The sequence below is a fragment of the Bidens hawaiensis genome, unplaced genomic scaffold (assembly GCF_021521415.1).
Source record: "Bidens hawaiensis isolate Kalapana, Puna unplaced genomic scaffold, B.hawaiensis_p1.1 tig00016268_1, whole genome shotgun sequence".
NCBI lineage: Eukaryota > Viridiplantae > Streptophyta > Magnoliopsida > Asterales > Asteraceae > Bidens > Bidens hawaiensis.
This window is the reverse complement of record NW_027492486.1, coordinates 412,660-430,103: the sequence shown is the minus strand read 5'-3', so window position 1 is coordinate 430,103 and position 17,444 is coordinate 412,660. Positions and strand designations below refer to the sequence as shown.

The window sequence follows — 17,444 nt, the reverse complement described above, 5'->3', positions numbered from 1 at the left end:
TCCCTTACCACAAGCGCCAGGGCGAGTAAAGTTTTTGGTAGTGGCAGTAGACTATTTCACAAAATGGGTTGAAGCCAAGCCACTGGCAAAAATTACAGTCGAGGCAATGAAGCAATTTATTTGGAGCCACATCGTATGCCGTTTTGGCCTGCCCATGGAAATCGTGAGCGACAATGGCAAACAATTCACTGACAGGAAGATATCCAGTTGGTTCAAGGAATTGCACATCAATCAGGTCTTCACTTCAGTATACCACCCTCAAGGGAATGGTCAAGTGGAACGCGTGAACCAAAGCTTGCTGAATGGGCTGAAGAAAAGGTTGGAGGGAGAGTCCCATGCATGGGTCAAGGAGTTACCTAATGTCCTGTGGGCGCACAGGACATTAAGCAAAACCAGCAATGGCGAGTCCCCGTTCAGCCTAACCTATAGAACGGAGGCTATGATTCCAGTAGAGATTGGATGCCCATCCTATAGAGTGCTCATGATGAGTAAGACGGATAACGAGCAAGAAAGGAGGTTGGATCTCAATTTGCTTGAGGGACGCAGAGAGGCGGCTATCATCAGTGAAGCCAAATACAAGAAAAAGCTAGAAAAATACTACAATCAGCGCGTGAAAGAATGCCACTTCAAGAAGAATGATTTTGTCCTTCGGAACAATGAAGCTAGTCGCGCAATACCCCCGGGAAAGATGTCTCCCAACTGGGAGGGACCTTATCAAGTCTCGGAAGAATTGGGAAAAGGCGCATACGCTTTAAAAGATTTAAATGGAAAGAAGATCCCGCGCACATGGAACGCAGCACAACTTAGAAAATGTTTCATGTAAAAGTTGTCAAGTTTGTAATCAAGGCTTTTTAAGCCATTATGAATAATGATACGCTCTATACGCGTTCTATTACCTTTTGCATACATGTTTCACACTTCCCTTTATTAATTTTGAGCAATATGACAACATTGTATTGACATCAAACTAAAAATAAAACGAAGTAAAACATACATGCGTGAGCTTCAAGCTCAGACGCGTTAACGAGTTTTAACTCTAAAACGTCAGGGCCTTAGCCCAATAATATGAGCCTTAGCTCAAATTACTCATAGCATCCATCCTACGTATTGCGCAGCTGGACCATAAAAATACCTAAGCACAACTAAGGCAAAGCACATGCCAAAGCATAGTTGTTAAGGTCTCAGGTCGGGGCCGCGCATGGGATTATAATGGATATAAGCAGAGTAACACATACTGACACGTAAAGGCTAAAAAACTCATTCATAATTCCCTATAATAAATGCACGATAACGTCGCGCAAAAGAGGAATAATGAAATGCCAAGGCACATGTCAGCATATTCAGAATATCGCAAAAAAAAGAAAAAAAAAACTTGAAATATGACAACTGTTAAGGATTAAGTAAAAATAATTTCCTTACAACATTGTTCAAGTTTCAATGTGTAAGCATACCTTATATTCAACAAGCACACACATGCAATATAAAGAGATGAATTGGGAATGCGCAAGATGCGAATAAGGGAAAAACAAAATTTCATTCCGAAACATAGAAGTTTACAAATTTACACATGATGAGGTAAAAACTACAAACACAAAAAAAAAAAAAAAACAAGAAGGGCTTTTCAAGTCTCTATGTTAATATCAGCCTCTTCATCCTCCTCATCATTATTTCCTCCCTCAGCATCTGGCGCAACCTGCTCCTCGTCATCTCCAAACTTACCATAATCAAGCTGTTCGTCTTGAATATAGTCGTCTTCTGTCATGATAGCGTCAGGAGTAGGTCCTTTGGTCACGCCAGAGCCGCTGGCAGAGGTAGCGTTGCCCGCGCCATCATCATTGCCACCAGTCCCTTCACATTCATCAAGTAATTTCTTTAAAGCGCCAAGATCGGGCTGGTCAGCAAGCGCGGCTATCTGCAAGTCACAAGGAACAGTATAAGTACCAAAGATTATGAAAATAAGTCAAGTAAACTCATTAAGGTTAAAATACCTGCTCAAGGATGGGAATTGGAGTATTCAAGTACTTCTCCCCCACCTCAGCCATGTCAGCGCAGACAGCGTCGAGCTGATAAGGGTAGTCGGATGGATTCTTCTTTAGCATGCCATATTCATAACCATCCTTAAACCCCTCAGCCCGACCCACCAAGCGCGACGCCGCATTACAGTCCATCACAAGGGTCTGAAACTCGTCTGAGTATTTCATGGCATAAGCGCAACGAGTCACACCCTGTGAAATCAGCCATTGACGGTCCTGCGCGAGGGAAGAAACAGACGTCTCAAGAGCAGGGATTTGAGAGTTTAATAACTTAACAGTTTCCTTGACTTGTTCTAGCTCTTCTTTGTCAGACGCTGCTGCCGCCAAGGCTTCATTCTTTTCCGCTCGCGCAGCATCGAGCTCTTTCTTCAGGCGCGCAACCTCAGTCTCCAATAAAGATTTTTCAGTATTAACCTGCGCAATAGTTTGGTCACGCGCCTCCACTGCCAACTCCAGGTCACGCGCTTGACGCGCGTACTTGGCCGCATCTGCCTCTGCCACTTGCAGTTTCTCCCGCGCAGCTTGCAGCTCAAGCCCGCGCTTCACAAAAGCAGCGTTGGAACTTGCCCGGTTCTCGCTAAGTTATGCTTGGAGTTTCTCAGCTTTCTCTCAGGCATCAGAAAGATTCCAAGCAGAAATCTTAGCCTCTTGCTTGGCCTCCACAAGGGCATCACGTACCTTTATATAATCATTGCGAAGCTCTTGGGAGGCAGCAAAAAACGCAGACCCAGCAAAAAGGTGGTCATTAAGCAAATCCACGCGAGCGCGGTCCTCTTGAAACCTCCTTTCAGCTGGAGGAACAGAGTGAGCCCAAAAGTCTTCACATACGCCCAAGGATTGGAATGAGCTCTCTTCAGTGATACTCCAGCTCGGGCGATATATGTGATCGGCTCCCTACAAACACAAAGCAACGCAAAGAAACGTTTTAGTTATCTAAACACTAATTTGGAAGTCTGCACAGCGGAGCAAAATAAACTTATACCTGAGGAGAACCGGCAGAAAGATTAGCGCCAGCTGATGAGCTCCTGCCTGCCCCATGAGAAAAAGGCTGCGCCACGAAATCTCGTGGCGCTATAGGGCTTACGCAGCCACCATCAGAATTTTCAAAATTAACCTCCTCGTCATCCTCTATAACAGGTCTCTTCTCCTGCGACTTGGAAGAATCAAAAATAGTCTCGCGAGGAGGGCTGCACGCAGGAGGAGGTGAGGGAGGTCTTGACACTTTTTTTTTTCTCTCAGGCCCTCACTTTTTTTTTTGCCCCTAGGCCCCAGGCGAGATCTATGTGCCTTGAGCACGCCTAGTGCATTTAATAACTATGGTTTCTAATGATAAGTTTGTTAGAATTGGAGAAGCAGCAATGAGTCTTTGTGTTGTCTACATAAATTCTGATTTACATTTCTATCCTTAGCTTTAATCTACTGTATATGTGATTATTTGATTTTGATTTTGATTTTTTTATTGCATGAATCACCAATTAATTCCAAAGTAGATACTAAGCTCCACCAACTATTAATATGAATGTGTCATCTAGGCGATGGGTTCTCGTTTACTATACCACTAGTTATTAGGAAGTTAATTCATAGTTTTGGTAATCAACGCAAATTAGGAATTGAGAAACTGTTTACGTTTGTAAAGCTAATTGCATCAAAAGTTTTCTTGTATAGTTGTATGCAATCAATCATATCATTTCGATTAACTATCAATAGGTTAAACCTAGATCAAAAGTTATGTTGACAAGACAAATAATTGGTCCTAACTGTTAGCAAATAAGTATTATTTATAAATTGTTAAGTCACTTGATAAACAACAATCACCAGCCAAGAATGAAAGATTATTAATAATAAAAACGTGTATAGTTTGGACTATATGATCGACGTCTCTAAAATCAATAATGTCTGTTGTAGTCTTTCTGTTTTTCTTTTCTAAGCTATGAAATGCATTTCCATTTGTAGTTTAAGAGTAGTCAAAATTTAGTCTTGTGGTTTGACTTGTATTTGCTGTATTATGTTCTTTCCTAAAAGTTACTAATAATGTTATATGCATATAAGCCTACACCATTAGAATACCTGGTTGATCATTTTTATTTCAACATTGGTGTACATTTGCATATCATAATCTTTTATATGGATTGCAATAGGTTGAGAGAGAAAGGGGAATCACAGTAAAGGCACAAACAGCAACAATGTTCTATAACAACAACATTAAAGACACCAACACAAACTATTTACTAAACTTGATCGACACGCCTTGTCATGTGGATTTCAGTTATGAAGTATCAAGATCTTTAGCTGCTTGTCAAGGAGCCCTTCTAGTGGTTGATGCAGCCCAAGGTGTACAAGCTCAAACCGTTGCAAACTTTTACCTAGCGTTTGAATCTAATCTCACAATAATACCCGTCATCAACAAAATCGATCAGCCAACAGCTGACCCAGACCGTGTCAAAGCACAGTTAAAGTCAATGTTTGACCTTGACCCGAGTGATGTGCTTTTGACTTCTGCAAAAACCGGTCTAGGTCTCGAACATGTTCTCCCAGCTGTTATAGAACGGATCCCTCCGCCACCAGGAAAAAAAGATTCAAATCTTCGTATGTTTTTGTTGGATTCTTATTATGATGAGTATAAGGGGGTGATTTGCCACGTGGCGATTGTTGACGGGTCGTTGCGTAAAGGTGACAAGATTTCGTCGGTTGCTACGGGCCAGTCTTATGAGGTTTTGGATGTTGGGATTATGCATCCGGAATTAAGATCAACGGGGTTCCTGTTGACCGGTCAAGTCGGGTATGTGGTCAGTGGCATGCGGTCAACTAAAGAGGCGCGTGTTGGTGATACGTTGTTTCATACTAAAACAACCGTAGAGCCTTTACCAGGTATTTTTTATAAATTTGGTTTGATATGTGAGCAGGCTATTGATTTATGTTAAATTATTTAATGATTAGGGTTCAAGCCTGCAAAACATATGGTTTTTTCTGGGCTTTATCCGGCGGACGGTTCGGACTTCGAAGCATTAAGTCATGCAATTGAAAGATTAACATGTAATGATGCTAGTGTTTCAGTTGCTCGAGAGAGTAGCACAGCACTCAGTCTCGGTTTCAGGTCTGTAAATAGACTAAATTCTGTTTCTTATATGTTTTTAATTATGAAAACTGTAACTCTACTTGAGTTTATATGATAATATACATGGTTATTTCTTACAGGTGTGGCTTTTTAGGATTACTTCACATGGATGTATTCCATCAACGTCTTGAACAGGTGTTTGTTTTGTTAGGTTTTAGTGAATAAAATCATTAATTGCTGCTTAGATGTTTGTTTAAATTTAACTTAACAGGAGCATGGAACACATATAATATCTACTGTTCCAACTGTGCCATATATTTTTGAGTATTCAGATGGGAGGTGAGTGGCGTTTGGTCTTTAAAAGATTACTTCGGATTATTTATTAAAAAAATAAATTCACTAATTTATGTTTTTCCAGTAAAGTAGAAGTGCAAAATCCGGGTGCGTTTACTGCAGATCCTAAAATTCGAGTTGTAGCTTCATGGGAACCGACAGTGTTGGCAACAATTATTATCCCCAGTGAGTAAGCTCTCAAAAACCCTAAATTGTATCATCTATAGAAGCTTTAACATTAGTTAAAACTTAAATAACTTATTATGCTTTTTTGCCTATAGGTATGTAGGGGCAGTTATTAATCTTTGCTCAGAACGAAGAGGCGAGCAGTTGGAGTATTCATTTATTGACAGGTAAGCTTGCGTGCGCATTGCATTAGAATTCATTTAGATTTTCAATTTTTCTATTATGTTAAACTTCTTGTTGGCTATATGCAGTCAGCGGGTGTTTATGAAATACCGGTTACCTCTCAGGGAAATTGTGGTTGACTTTTATAATGAACTGAAAAGCATCACGTCTGGTTATGCATCGTTTGATTATGAAGATTCAGAGTAAGATCTTGCTTCCAATTTATGGTCATTTTTAGAGATACGCGAGATAATAATATGTGAATGTTGATTTACAGGTATGTTGAATCTGATGTGGTGAAACTTGATATTCTTTTGAATGGACAACCTGTTGATGCAATGGCGACTATTGTTCATAAGTTGAAGGCTCAACGTGTTGGTCGTGAGCTTGTAGACAAGCTCAAGAAATATATTGACAGGTTACTTAACTGTTGTCAACCACATCTGTATTTTGTGTTACAGAATTTACTAACGTGTGTGACATTAAAACAGGCAAATGTTTGAGATCACGATTCAAGCTGCTATTGGATCAAAGGTCATTGCTAGAGAGACGTAAGTAATACCCCTCCGGCTCTTAAACCATGTTTTGACCAGTCAACCCGACATGGGTATTTTGTCACTTTTAACAGTTTTCATGATTGGCAATTGATGTTGCAGGTTATCTGCAATGAGGAAGAATGTGCTTGCAAAGTGTTATGGTGGTGATGTTACGAGGAAGAAGAAGTTGTTGGAGAAACAAAAAGAAGGAAAGAAACGCATGAAGCGTGTGGGGTCGGTGGATATACCTCAAGAGGCTTTTCATGCCATATTGAAGGTATCATAGTCAGTAGATGAAAGCAAAATATACAAAATCTTTTCTACTTGCTAGTGCTATTGCCCTTAGCTTCATTAGGGTAACAATATTTTTGGTAGCTTAGTTGTACCAATTATCGGTATTTGGTGTTTGATTCGAAATATTAATAATGTTTGTTGTTCGATTCAAATTATATCTATTCTCTCTAATGATATTGAAGGAGATTTTAGTCCTCATAGCGTTCCATGAGACGTCTGTATTTAGAAGAAACGGAATGCCTAAATGGCTATCAGTGGTATACATATTAATATTACCAGGTGAAAATTTTATATTGATTTACTCATTTACCCCATGAATCTATGATCATCATTTGATTTCCAAACATAAGATTATCAAACAAGATCTTGAAAACAAAACACCCTTTAACATCAAACACTTCACATCATTAGCTTGTGCCAACAAGTGGAGACAATCCAAATGTATAAGTCGGTCCTTGAAAATCATAGTTGAAATCAAACTCGTCTTGCAACTGTACATCGTTTCCATTTGAGGAATCCAGAAACATGACACCATCTTCATTTCCATAACAAGGTCTCATCAGTTGTGCCTTCATGTCTTCCTCATCGTGATCATCACCAGCGTGCAAGTTCTTCTCCACAAGCTCTCTAAACATGGATGATCTAAGCAGCAAGTCAACTGCTGTTGGTGAAGATCTTTTGCTTGGACTAAATGGTAATTTAGCTTCAGATGGCTTGTGATCTTCCAGGAATGGAGACTGTGGTTCCTCTGACCAATTGTAGTTATTTGATTGCTTAACATTCGATTTGGTGGTTGTTTGTGGCTCATGATTTGCAGGTGGAGTTTGTGTACCAGGATTCAGCCATGTGATGTAATTACTCAACTCGAAGTTGGTCACCGCGTTTAGTCCTTCGTACTCGATTGCTGCAATATCATAAGCGCGCGCAGCCTCTTCTTGTGTGCCTAAAAAGCAACTTATTATTCTTCTTTTCACTCGTATATAGGTTTTAAACCCAAACCGAACCGGTTTATAAACCGAACCGGTTTGGTCAACGACTGGTCAAAACCGGTTTAGAAGCAAGATAGGCTGGCCTGGTCACGTCGGTTCGGTCCGGTTTATAAACTGGTTTAACCGGTTTTAGCCGGTTTTAAACCGGTTTTCCTCAAATCGGTTCGGTTTTAAAACCGGTTTGGTAGATCTTAAGGGGAATTGGTCCTGAAACTGACGGTTTGGGTCGGTTTGGGTGAAACAGGTTTTAAACCCGGTTCGGTTCGGTTTGCCTAAAACCAGTCCCAAACCGGTTTCTTTGTAAACCTCTACTCGTATAAACACATAAAAGAACTCTACTCGACTTAAAAAAGGACATAATTTGGGCTACGTTTGGAGTTACGGGCCCATAAGTAATGGATAGAAAGGTCTTGACAAGCCAGATCATGTGGCCAACTATCGGGCATAATTCAAAAATTTAGAGCTCTGGTTAAGACAAAGATTTAGGTTTAGAAGAGATAACTTACTATAGGTTCCGAGATATAGGTATTTGTTTCCAAAAACCCGGCCGATTCTTGCTTCCCATCTCCCATTGTGATGGTGCCTTGCAACACCCCTATATTTAGATACCCCTCTTGAAAATCCACTGCTCTTCCTGTAAAAATTTGACAAACAAGTAATGTTATTCAACTATTATAACTTTTATTGTTATATGAAATGTTACCATACCATTTATTATACACCATCTTACCTCCTTAGTGAAGCTAGGTATTCTTCCTTTGTTAAATTCTGCATTATTTCAATCTCTTTCTCATAATCAGATACCTTTACAGAAGTGAAAAGACGTAAATGAGATCGAACCGGCATGATTTGGATCAACTCGCTAATATGTACTTAGAAAAATTTTTGTTGTAAGACTAGAGATAAAAGTACAACACATTGCAAGGGCCGGGTCAAGCCTTTTGGGGGCTCAAAGCCGATAATAAAACTAGGGCGCTTTTCGTTCAAAAATAAAATTAAAAAGCGAAAATTATCGTGCTTTTGATCCTATAATTTCTTTATCATCTATGCGTATGAATAATTCTAGAACACAAGTTCCATCGCCAACAATATGAAGCGCAAATTAACCATATATAACTTTTCTTTCTAGAATTTAATTATATTATTATTAGCATTATTGTAACCATGAGAACTGTTATTGGAAAATTCACTGAACCCACCAATACCCCACTAACCAACGGGATCAGTTTGTAGCTTATGTTGGGTAAGTGGCCATCTATTATTATTATTATTATTATTATTATTATTATTATTTATTTATTTATTTATTTATTTGCCAAAAGAAAGCGTGGTTTGTAATCGTTTTGAGTTTAATGAGAACCAGCAAAGATTTTCATTTAAAAAAAAGTATGATCCATACCGGGAAATTTGTGAACGTAGTTGGTCCCCAATACTTTAGAGCAGCAAGATCATATGCTCTTGCTGCTGATTCTTCTTCGTCATAAGCTCCTACGATCATATTCATAATCAAACAAAGTTAGCAAACTTCACAGTTTACAATCGATTCCTTAAACAAATCATTATCATAACATAGAAACAAGTACTTACCAAGATAAACTGTGCAGCATCATCCAAATTGCATATCAAAGAAGAAGCAAAATGAACTCAAATCAGATAACAATATTTACAACTAAAGAAAACTAATAAAAGAACAAAATAATAGGAAACATATTAACGCGTGTAACTAACTAACTAACTAACTAACGAACTACCTTGTTTTCCTTTCTTTTTCTGTGTAACATTCCAAGAAAGTTTATCCCACAAATGTGCTTCAAATCTACTGGTCCATCTATGTCTACTCACACCGCGAAACTCAGAACTTCTGCTCACAGTTGTTGGTGAAGCTTGACCGGTTTGCTGAGTCGACTCAGTTTTGCAATCTAGTGTAAGTGCTGGTGCGTCTCGTCTCCTTCTTTTAACGTGCCTTACTTCCGGGGTCTCGGGGTTAACTATTGTAATGGATCGCTTTTTGTAGCTCTCTTCACTCTTTATTGCCATTGTTGTCATTTGAAGTTTTAAGTTTTATTGCCATTGTATGTATTTATAGATGTGAATTTGAAAACTGTTTGCTTATTTGGTTTATTATGTTTTATAATGTTTTGATGATTCCGAAGAATTGCAGCTTGATGCCAACCTTATTTTGTCCATGATCTGTATTATTCGTAGAATCATTCTTCATTGGTATGTACGTTAAAACTTGTACTCTTTCGAGATAAAGCGTAGTCTAGGGTAATCTAGTCTCTTCTAATGTTGTATTATTTTCAGAATCATGAAAACTAGAAACCGAGAATCCATTCAATACTAAAAAAACACAACTTAGTAGTGACAACCATAACTCGATGATCTAGGCGTGTAATTGCAAAAAAAGATCTTTCATTCTCGTGTTTTATACATCAAGAAACAAACGCGTAGCACGTGTATAGTTAAAATGTTTTTATCCCACCAGGGAAATCTAGTCTCACAAAATGGTGAATTCTTTGTCCAAGATCATGTTTGTTGCAATTTAGATTATTTTTTTTTAATTTAAACTATAAATTGTCTATAAATCTACAATCATTAATCAAGCATGCATGATGGTTGGAAAGACCAACAACTATATAAATTAAACCATTTATGGTTCGGTATTACAAGTCAATCCTAGTCACTAATACCAATAGGCAGCTGAGGACACACCCTCTTCCCTTGTTATATCAAGCGTTTAATTTGTGTACAGACGCTTAAATTTAGTGATTTTTCTTTTGTAAACGAGTGTTTCGTTTTGGAGATTCTAAGTAAACGGGCAGTTAGCCTCGTAGGTTCCTCTTAAACGGGCACATATGATTAAAAAAAGGCAATTTTGAAATAAATAATCCCACATTTTATTTATCAGCCGATAATAATTTCACCTTTAAAATCACTACCAACGGTCCCACATTTCAACCATTTTTTCTCCATGGACCTCCGTTAAAAAACACTTAACGTCGTTAAGTTTTTTTTTCCGAATTTCAAACCGATGGTTTAGGGCTTTTGATCGGGAAAAGGATACGACTCGACTAACGTAAAACTTATCTCGAAATGGTGATTCAAACGACGAAACAGTGTTTCAATTCGGGTGCTTGAATTTCCAATAAACAAAAATCAAGTCATTTGAATCATCGTTTTTAGATAAGTTTTACATCCGTCAACTCGTATTCTTCTTCCGATCAAAAACCCTAAAACATCAGTTTGAAATTCGAAAAAAAACTTAACGATGCTAAGTATTTTTTAACGGATGTCTATTGAAACAAAAATAGTTGGAAGGTGGGACCATTGATAGTGATTTTTAAAGTTGGAATCGACCAATACACAAAAAATGGGATTATATACTTCCAATTTGCCTAAAAAAACAATCAATTCGCTAGGGATTATTATTGGAATTACTGAATTAAATTTAAAGGCAGACTAGTGTCCACAATGGTTAATAAATATATATATTGCCACTAGCTAGCATGCATCTCATAGCACACAGATGGCCCGCCATGGAACTAAATGAGTTTGTGTGCTTTACGGCTCCCGACATTGATGACGATTTAAACCATGGAATCAATTGATTGGGACCTTACGATTGACTCTTTTATGTATGAATGGAAGCTTGCGTATGCCTTAAAATATATTAAATTTTATATTAAAATAAAAGAAGAAATGCTTGAATTTGGAATATATCCCCTTTTCAATACTTTATGGTTGTTTCTCTTTCATATAATAAAATAAACTTAAGGCTTAAAAGTGGTAATATGGATGAGACGGGTTGTATCAAGAGCTAAATATTTTGAGTTTTATTTTGTTTTTTTTTCCAAATTTTTACGATAACTCACACTCTATGGCTCTGCTAGTTACATTTTTTACCGTCACGGGACATAAATATGTCTGTACACGAACCAAGCGTTCCGTAACCTGTTCATGAACTATTTTTAGGCCCATTATATAGTCTTAGTAAGTTTTAGGCCCAACACATTGTTATTTACATTTACGTTAAACTAATTTTAGGTCGGTTTGTTCATTCATTTATGTCCGTCTATTAATGTTTGCGAACATATGTGTATATTGTTTATGGACAGATATACACAAGCACGATCATTTTCTTAGCGAATGAGCATGAATAAGAAAACCCTGTTCATTTAATTGTATGTGCTTGATCACTTGTTCTATTAAAGTTAACCAAATGAACACATACATGTTTTGTTCGGGTTCATTCGGTTCCTTTACAGACCTAGACTTAAACTCTCACAGTTTGAAAAAATAAAGTCTTATCTAACAACCAACATTTATAATAATGCTAGACTAACGACCCTTTGGTATTTCAAATATAGAATATTGTAAACATCATAAACAATTTAACATCTTTATACCTTTAGTATTAGGGAAGACAAACCCAAACCAACATCAAGAAGGGTGACAATGGATATTCAGGTGTGCAATTAGTTTTAAAAAATTACTAGGTGTGCGTGCAATTAGTTTTAAAAAATTACTTAAGTGTAAGATATGTATATTATTAGATGATAAGAAATATTGTTGAAAATCACAAAGATAATTTTTAACAAACTAATGAATATACCAAATTCTCAATAGATAACAACTGCTACACTAAATAGGAGACACAAGTTAACAATTTGGTATGAGACAATAACTACCAATATCCATTCCAGTAACTACCAATATCCATTCCACATAGTCCCATTGTAGTCCCTCTCTATTGTATATTATATTTACTCATTTCTCATATTTATAAGTTAGTATATAAATCTATTTATTTTAACATGAAAATGGTTCAAATTAGCCTTTAAGAAATTATTAAGGGATGCTAGTTAACTTATAAAATAGGGATAAGTTCTTCAGCAATAGTAATAAAGTTTTTCTTTAAATATTATGTTAGAGCCACTTAAAAGTGTTGTAGTCGACCTTTAGCCCGACTTAACTTGACTCGCTCACACCCCTACTCTTAAGTCTTAACGGGAGTGAGCACTTCATTAAAATAATTCAAAAAAATAACAGTGAGGGCGTTGCTGTTACATAGAAAACACTTTTTGTCTCTTTGGTTTTGTCCAAGCGCTTCTAAAACTCGAGTTTTAAACCATAAATCATAATGCATCTACCATAAACCGGTCAATTTAGCTTGATTTCAATGGTTATTCAACAGCACATTACTTTATGCGTGTCAATCCAATCCCGTGTAATAGCATCCCAACCAGAATGTGACACGATTAAATATTTATATCAAGAGAGAAAAAAACTTAAAAAAATTACATATGACATGAAAATAAATTAAACTCCTATGTGTTTTCTCAAAGGAAACGTTAGGGCTGTTCACAAGCCAAGCCGAATCGAGCGAAGCCTTGCTTGTTTACAGGTGAACCGACCGAACGACTGAAATTCGAACCGAGCGGAAAAAATATTTGAGCCGAACCAAATCGAGTAGACCTTTGCTCGTTTACAATCCGAACTCGTTTACAATTGAGCGAAAAAACGAGCGAGCATTTTCCAAACGGTTTTCAAGCGAACGACGTGCAAGTTCTGTCGAGCGGTTTGACGAACCTAGGAAACGCAAATCAATCGAAGGGCCCAAAATGAAGCACTGGACACAACATATACGAATCACACACAGGGTTAACAATTAGGGCTTGCTTGCTTTTTCCCCAATATATAAAACCCTATTAATACCCTTCCAAACCTCACGTCGTCATTCTCATTTCATCTTCTTCTTCAAGCTAACACCAAATCAATCGCGATGGTGAAAGGTCCAGGTCTCTACACTGACATTGGCAAAAAAGCCAGAGGTAATACTATTATTATTGTTGTTATTTGTCTATGCGTTTGAATGTGATAGTTGATTGGATCTACATTACATTTGTTGATTTGAATATATGTGTGAATGAATGTATGTATGTAGATCTTCTGTACAGAGACTACCAGGGAGACCACAAGTTCACCATCACCACTTACTCGCCTACTGGTGTTGTCAGTATTACTTATCTCTCTTAATATTATTATTAATTCTGCTTAATCTTTGTTAGTTAGGCCATTCTTCTTAATGCTATTATTATTATTATTATTATTCTGTGGTCTAGTTGGAGTATCTGATTCTGATGACAATTAAACCTAAATATGCCTATTCTATTCTATTGGATGGTGACTGATTAATATAGTGGATTTAGTAATCTTGTCGCCTTAAAGTATTGATTAACATGTTGTTTTTCTGCTCTAATTAGTATGTATTCTACTTATGCATGCTCTACTTGTAATGGATGCGGTATTGTTTATTTTTGTTGACATTTTTTAATCAATATTCTTGTTAAAAAAATTCATAATGTGACCGTGTCATACGTGTCTTCGCCTGTTTGAGGATCAACCCAATTTTGAAGGTTTTTATTAGGAACTCTTAGGATTTGACAGAATTGAGCATATCATGTATACCTATGTGTTTTGTATTTAATGTGTGATATGTGCTTGCTTGATTTTGTTATAAGATGAAGATTAAAGGCATTGTCTAATAGTTATACTTTGCATTTAGGTCTGTCTACTGGTGCCTGCTGGTAAACTTTGAATATTCTTTTCACTAGATTAACGTTTCCAGTTTCCACACTATGCGCAAATCACATCATCTGCAATCACATGATGGTTGATGAATATAATGAATTTAGTAATCTTATGGCCTTAAAAGTGTAGATCTAAAGAGTTAATCATGTTTTTTCTGCCCTTTTTAGTATGTATTCTACTTATACATGCTACTTGTAGCCTTACGGATGCATATATGATTTATTATTTTTATTCAGCATTCTTGTTAACTTTCTGTCTAAAAAAATTCATAGCGTGTCAATGTTGTGAGTGTTACACCTGTTTGATGATCCACCCTCCTTTTTGATGGTTTTTATTGGTTGCTTTTAGGAATTATGACAGAATTGAGCAAATCATGTATACCTGTTGGTGGTAAACTCCGAATATTATTTTCACTGGATTGACATTTTGCTTTCCACACTATGCAGGCAATCACATCATCTGGAACAAAGAAAGGTGACTTGTTTCTTGCAGATGTCAACACTCAACTAAAGAGGAACAATGTTACTACTGATATCAAAGTGGACACAAGCTCTAACGTATGACAGTTATTTCACTTTTCATAATTCATATTTCGTTATGCTTTTTGATCTTCCATTATGGTTGTTTTTTGTTGTTATTTGTAGCTTTCAACCACCATTGTGGTTGATGAACCTGCCCCTGGTTTGAAGGCAATCTTTAGTTTCAAAGTTCCTGATCAGAGGTCTGGCAAGGTATGTGAAAATTAAAACTTGTTCTTGATTTGATGAATATTATATGGCAGTGACAAAATGGTTAATTGTTTATTATTATGATAGTTGGAACTGCAATACTTGCATGACTATGCTGGAATCGCTACAAGCATTGGGTTGACTGCAAACCCAATAGTCAACTTCTCAGGCGTTTTGGGAACCAACCTTGCTGCTATTGGTACTGATGTTTCATTTGATACCAAAACTGGGAACTTCACCAAATGTAATGCTGGCATCAGCTTCTCTAATGCTGACCTCATTGCTGCTTTGACTCTGTGAGTTGTTTACTTATTAACTTTCATTAAAGTTTAAATTTTATTTGTATTTTTATATCTTGAAATCTAAGATATAATAATATGAATGATGTGCCCTGCTTGCGGTGCGCGCATATAATGTATATATGTGTGAACCCTCGGGTGGGCAAAAGTAAAATTGCACTAATTTTGACGTTATTTTACTAATTTTGTGAAAATAACGTTAAAAGTGATGGAAGGTTAATCAGGCATCATGTGGTGGCGTTGATAGCTGAAAGACAAGGGTACATGCACCAATCAGCCGGCGTCCCGATGATTGAGTGCTATGTGCCTTATGTAATATGTCCAAGGCTTGATGCAAAACTACTATCGAGCCGGGGGTCTCACCGGAAGCAGCCTCTCTATCCCCATGGGGTAGAGGTAAGGCTGTCTACATCTTACCCTCCTCAGACCCTACCATAGCTTTGCTATTGGTGGGATATACTGAGTACGATGATGATGATGATGAATAATATGAATGATGATACAGGAATGACAAGGGTGATGCGTTGACTGCATCGTATTACCATACTGTGAAGCCGTTGACCAACACTGCAGTGGGTGCTGAAGTGAAACACACCTTCTCAAACAATGAGAACACAATCACAGTTGGGACCCAGCATGCTTTGGACCCGTTGACCACGGTCAAGGCCCGTATTGACAACTTTGGCAAGGCAAATGCTCTTATCCAGCATGAGTGGCGCCCCAAATCCCTGTTTACCATTTCAGGAGAAGTCGACACCAAAGTGGTGGACAAGAGTGCCAAGTTTGGTCTTGCATTGGCTCTTAAGTCGTGATGATATGTTTGGGTTTCACTGGCTCTCGGGTTGAAGGGGTTTTTGGTCTTTTCGTACTTTCGGTGACGTAGAAATAATTCCCAACAGTTTTTTAGGTGAATTCTATACCTATCCTTGGATTGTAGTTTATCTACATAGGGGTTTATTTTGTTGCTTCGTTTCTTCATTGTCTGGAGTGGCATTTTCAGAAAAATCAGTTTTTCCACTAAAAAATAAAATAATAATCACATAGTTTATAAAATATGAAGTAAATAGCATAAAAACAAAATACCTTTTTTTATTAAATATTTGTATTATGAAATGCGTATATAATTTTGGTATAGTCACTAAACTTATAAAATGTTAGTTCTGACTAGACGTGCACAAAAAGACCGGTTCCGGAACCGAACCGGAACCGGTTCCAGTTCCAACCCGGTTGGAACAATACCCGGTTTGGGTATTTTTGTACCCGAAAATCGTACCCGGTTCTCCTATTTGTATGTCAGGACCAGTTCCAACCCGGTTCTTAATTGGAACCGGTTCGGTTCGTACCTGGAAAAACCGGTTCCGACGGGTTTTTTTTGAAGGGTCAAACAAAAGTCAAACTAGCCGTTGGAACCGGTTTTTGAGACAATAGATCCGTTGGAACCGGTTCCAACGGTAATATAGCCGTTGGAACCGGTTTTTGATGCCCAAACCTATATATAACTTGTTTCCATTAAAAACTAACTATTACAAACCTATATATAACTTGTTTCCTATATTTAAAAACTAACTATTACAAACATTATTAAAACATAAACGATACTAAACATAACAACTAAAACATAAAAAACAAAGTCCGTCGTTTTAATCCGGGAATACTTATTTTTGGGTTGTAGAGCCGGACGACTCTCCCACTTCCGTTTTTTTAGCTTCCAATCTTCTTTTCTCTCGACAATACTTATTCGTATGTTTTCGTAATGTCGAGTTGGACCCTGCTTTAAGAAACTTCGAGCAATATTTGCAACGTGCCAACTCATGTGAGTCGGTCATGAGACACAAATCGTAATGAACCCAAACATCGGGGCATCTTGTTGTTTCGATCACCATAACAACGTCATCATTGGTTGCCATTTGTTGTCGGTTTAAGGTTAATTGTGGTTTGGAGTGTGTTTTATAGTTTTGGAAGTGGTTTAACAAGTAAACAAACAAACCTTGCTATTTATAGTAAGAAAATAACCTATTTATAGTTAAAAAACCGGTTCCAACGGTCAAAAACGGCTATATAGCCGTTGGAACCGGTTCCTAACGGCTCTAATATTTAAATTTCAAAAAAAACCGGTGGAACCGGTTTTTACGTCCGGTTCATACCCTACCCGGTTCTTAAAAGTTCGCATATCTGGGCATCAGTTCGGGTCAGGAACCGAACCGGTTCTTGATTGGAACCGGTGTGAAAAAACCGGTT

At 37.5% G+C, this 17,444-nt stretch overlaps 3 protein-coding genes across 3 annotated transcripts; 2 read left to right on the top strand and 1 right to left on the bottom strand.

Annotated features, from left to right (window-relative positions):
• Positions 1-4,175: 4,175 nt before the first annotated feature.
• Positions 4,176-6,801, top strand: LOC143551121 (translation factor GUF1 homolog, mitochondrial). The gene is made up of 10 exons (XM_077041630.1): positions 4,176-4,901; positions 4,971-5,127; positions 5,229-5,283; positions 5,360-5,427; positions 5,507-5,611; positions 5,703-5,774; positions 5,859-5,972; positions 6,047-6,187; positions 6,261-6,320; positions 6,426-6,801. Exons 1-10 carry the CDS (start codon positions 4,217-4,219, stop codon positions 6,589-6,591), a joined length of 1,623 nt encoding a protein of 540 aa, XP_076897745.1. The 5' UTR covers positions 4,176-4,216; the 3' UTR covers positions 6,592-6,801.
• Positions 6,802-6,904: 103 nt separating this feature from the next.
• Positions 6,905-9,086, bottom strand: LOC143551132 (floral homeotic protein APETALA 2-like). The gene is made up of 4 exons (XM_077041639.1): positions 8,988-9,086; positions 8,319-8,392; positions 8,095-8,222; positions 6,905-7,542 (listed from the first exon to the last, which is right to left on the bottom strand). The coding sequence occupies exons 1-4, from the start codon at positions 9,084-9,086 to the stop codon at positions 7,007-7,009; spliced, it is 837 nt and encodes a 278-aa protein (XP_076897754.1). The 3' UTR covers positions 6,905-7,006.
• Positions 9,087-13,323: 4,237 nt separating this feature from the next.
• LOC143551120 (mitochondrial outer membrane protein porin of 34 kDa) lies at positions 13,324-16,178 on the top strand. The gene is made up of 6 exons (XM_077041629.1): positions 13,324-13,419; positions 13,533-13,600; positions 14,626-14,736; positions 14,824-14,910; positions 14,995-15,203; positions 15,712-16,178. Exons 1-6 carry the CDS (start codon positions 13,371-13,373, stop codon positions 16,016-16,018), a joined length of 831 nt encoding a protein of 276 aa, XP_076897744.1. The 5' UTR covers positions 13,324-13,370; the 3' UTR covers positions 16,019-16,178.
• The last annotated feature ends 1,266 nt before the right edge of the window (positions 16,179-17,444 follow it).

Bases quoted from the DNA above. Each gene is read 5' to 3' on its own strand.
- LOC143551121 (XM_077041630.1), top strand. From the start codon at position 4,217: ATGTTCTATAACAACAACATTAAAGACACCAACACAAACTATTTACTA. The intron at 5,128-5,228 runs GTCTGTAAATAG...TATTTCTTACAG, and splicing joins GCACTCAGTCTCGGTTTCAG to GTGTGGCTTTTTAGGATTAC. The intron at 6,188-6,260 runs GTTACTTAACTG...ACATTAAAACAG, and splicing joins CTCAAGAAATATATTGACAG to GCAAATGTTTGAGATCACGA.
- LOC143551132 (XM_077041639.1), bottom strand. From the start codon at position 9,086: ATGATCGTAGGAGCTTATGACGAAGAAGAATCAGCAGCAAGAGCATAT. The intron at 8,393-8,987 runs GTATGGATCATA...ACTTCTGTAAAG, and splicing joins CTACGTTCACAAATTTCCCG to GTATCTGATTATGAGAAAGA. The intron at 7,543-8,094 runs GTAAGTTATCTC...GTTGCTTTTTAG, and splicing joins CCTATATCTCGGAACCTATA to GCACACAAGAAGAGGCTGCG.
- LOC143551120 (XM_077041629.1), top strand. From the start codon at position 13,371: ATGGTGAAAGGTCCAGGTCTCTACACTGACATTGGCAAAAAAGCCAGA. The intron at 13,420-13,532 runs GTAATACTATTA...GTATGTATGTAG, and splicing joins CATTGGCAAAAAAGCCAGAG to ATCTTCTGTACAGAGACTAC. The intron at 14,737-14,823 runs GTATGACAGTTA...TGTTATTTGTAG, and splicing joins AAGTGGACACAAGCTCTAAC to CTTTCAACCACCATTGTGGT.